Source organism: Penaeus monodon, chromosome 2 (assembly GCF_015228065.2).
Source record: "Penaeus monodon isolate SGIC_2016 chromosome 2, NSTDA_Pmon_1, whole genome shotgun sequence".
Lineage (NCBI taxonomy): Eukaryota > Metazoa > Arthropoda > Malacostraca > Decapoda > Penaeidae > Penaeus > Penaeus monodon.
Window position 1 is genome coordinate 55182994 of NC_051387.1, and position 2500 is coordinate 55185493.

The window sequence follows — 2500 nt, forward strand, 5'->3', positions numbered from 1 at the left end:
AGGGAGGGCGGAAGGTAGGATGTAGAGGTGAGGGGAAAAGAGAGGAGGAAAAAGGGGGAGGGGGAGATGGGGTAGGGGGAGAAAGAGGAAGAGGCGAATTAGGAAGAAAGAGGAGGAGTAGAAGATGGGGAAGAAGGAGGAGAAAGAGAGGGGGAGGGAGATGACGAGGTAAGGGAAGGGGAGAGGGGAGAGGGGGAGGGAGGGAGGGATAGAGGGGGTTATGCCTGTGACTTCGTTCTTATCAAGTCATGCAAGTTTCTAATTTGGGAACAATTATTTTTTTTCGTCTCTTTTTTTCTTCCTTTTTCAGCCTGAGGAGAGGGAAGGGATAGGAGGAGGAGTGAAGAAGGAGGGAGGGAGGGAGGAAGAAAAGATGCAGAAAGGGAAGAAGGAGAAAGAGAAAGAGAAAGTGGAAGAGTGAAAGCGAAAAAAAAAAATTCAAAGAGAAAAGATGAATGGATGCACGAACGTGAAAATGAACAATAATAATGCAATAATAATGTAAACAACTAGATTATTCAGAACAGGGGTTCTACTCACGCCCAGCAACTATTTCAGAAAAGAAAATTCCGCATCCTTAATTGCGTTAAGAATACATAATAAGGTGCCTGCATGACGTCAGAAGTGAGAATAGTTTCATAAAATTTCGTGTTTTTTTTTTAAGTAACTTCAGCAGCCGATAATGAGCGATCAGTATGCATAGGTCAGGATTATAGACTTAAAGGAAATGCGTTTTGAGGGTGTGTTTTCGTATATTTGGGGATATTTACAGCATTGTATAAAGTGTAGTTATGTATAAAGGTTCTTGAGAGGAAAAAATAAATGATTAGATACATAGAACGTGACTGGAGTAGTAGTAGCAGTGCTAATTGCATTATCGTCATTATCATCGTTATTATTTATCATTTTTGTCCTAATTGTAAATGTTATTCTTATCATCATTATGCGATATCTTCCTTATCGCCGTTGCCATCACCTTCATTACAATCACCATCATCACTATCATTCATAGCATCATTATCACCATCGCCATACTTTTCTCCTATCATCATCATTACCATTACCATTAATAACTCTACCATTATCCTTATCATCACTCTTATTACTCTTATTAGCATCATCATTATCACTATTAATGACGATCATTGCCACCATCAGATTCATGATGACATCACCATCACCACCATCAATATTGCTCTCATCATCACCTTTAACAACATTCCCACACCATAACCATCCTTATCACTCCCATCATCACCATTATCACCATCATTATTACTACTATCCCCACCATCCTCCCCATCATCCCTATCATCACTACTACTATCCCCACCATCCTCCCCATCATCTTTACTCTCCTCACTAACGGATCCCCCTCTCCCCCCCCCCCCCAGACTGCCCTGCGGCTGAAGATCAGGTCGAGAGGTTTCCTTGTCCATCGCCAGACCGCATGGGACGGTATCGATGCATTGACGACCATGTATTGTGTGACGGTTTCATAGACTGTCCATCGGGAGAAGATGAAGATAGACGTCAATGTATGTTTTATAAAACGGTAAGTGTGGGAGTGTTTTTTTTTTTATGGGATTGGTTTGTGGTTGTTGTTTCTGCTTCATTGTTTGGGCATGGTTGTTGGTGAGTTTTTTTTTTTTTTTTTTTTTTTTTTTTTTTTTTTTTTTTTTTGGGGGGGGGGGGTGGTAGGTGGTGGTGATAATGATTTTTTTCGTATTGTTGTTGCTTTTTGTGTGTTGTGATTGTTGGCAGTGCTTTTGGGTTTGTGCGTTTGTTTTTTGTTTGTTTGCTTCTTTGATTTTTTGATTGTTTTCATCGAGCTTGTGAATCTGTGTTGTAGTTTGTGCTTGTCGGTTTGACTTCATGTGTTGACTTATGCTCAATTTCCTGTTTCTTCTTCTTTTCTCTCTTTTTTCACTTATTTTTTTTCTTTCTTTCTTTCTTCCCTTTATTCTTTATAATACTCTCTTTCTCTTCCTATTCTTATTTAGTTACATCTATTCATACCTCTTATCAACACGATTTTTTTCTTTAACTATCTGACTGTGTGTTTGCCTGCCAGTCTAATGTCTGTTTGTCTGTCTATCTCTATATCTATTCACAGCATGCATTTGCTTATTTCCTTTTTCATTCGCTTCCATTCTTGCTTTTTTTTCTCTTGTGTTCCTCTGTTTACCCATCTGTTCAATTCTGATAGCATGGATCTACTGCATGAAAGGGGATACTTCACTTGCAAAATCTAAATTTGGAAAAGGAAAATATGTTATTCAGTCACCTATCCACTGTATATGCATGCAAGGAAAATAGATAGATAGAATTTGATCAAATGAATAAAACACACGCACATACATAACCACACGTTGGATTAAACTCAGTAATTTATCCTAGATCGACTCGAATTACTCTATACTTATCACGAGAGATGAAAATAGATACAGTGATACGATTTCATTGCATAATTTAAAAAAAAGAAGTGTAATGTATAATG

At 38.3% G+C, this 2500-nt stretch overlaps 1 protein-coding gene across 1 annotated transcript in view; it reads left to right on the forward strand.

Moving 5' to 3' along the window:
• LOC119583884 overlaps positions 1-2500 on the forward strand; it is a 102729-nt gene that overhangs the window by 91605 nt on the left and 8624 nt on the right. Inside the window, exon 2 of the mRNA XM_037932608.1 lies at positions 1395-1555. Within this exon, the coding sequence (XP_037788536.1) occupies positions 1395-1555 (161 nt within the window). The remainder of the gene's footprint in view (positions 1-1394; positions 1556-2500) is intronic.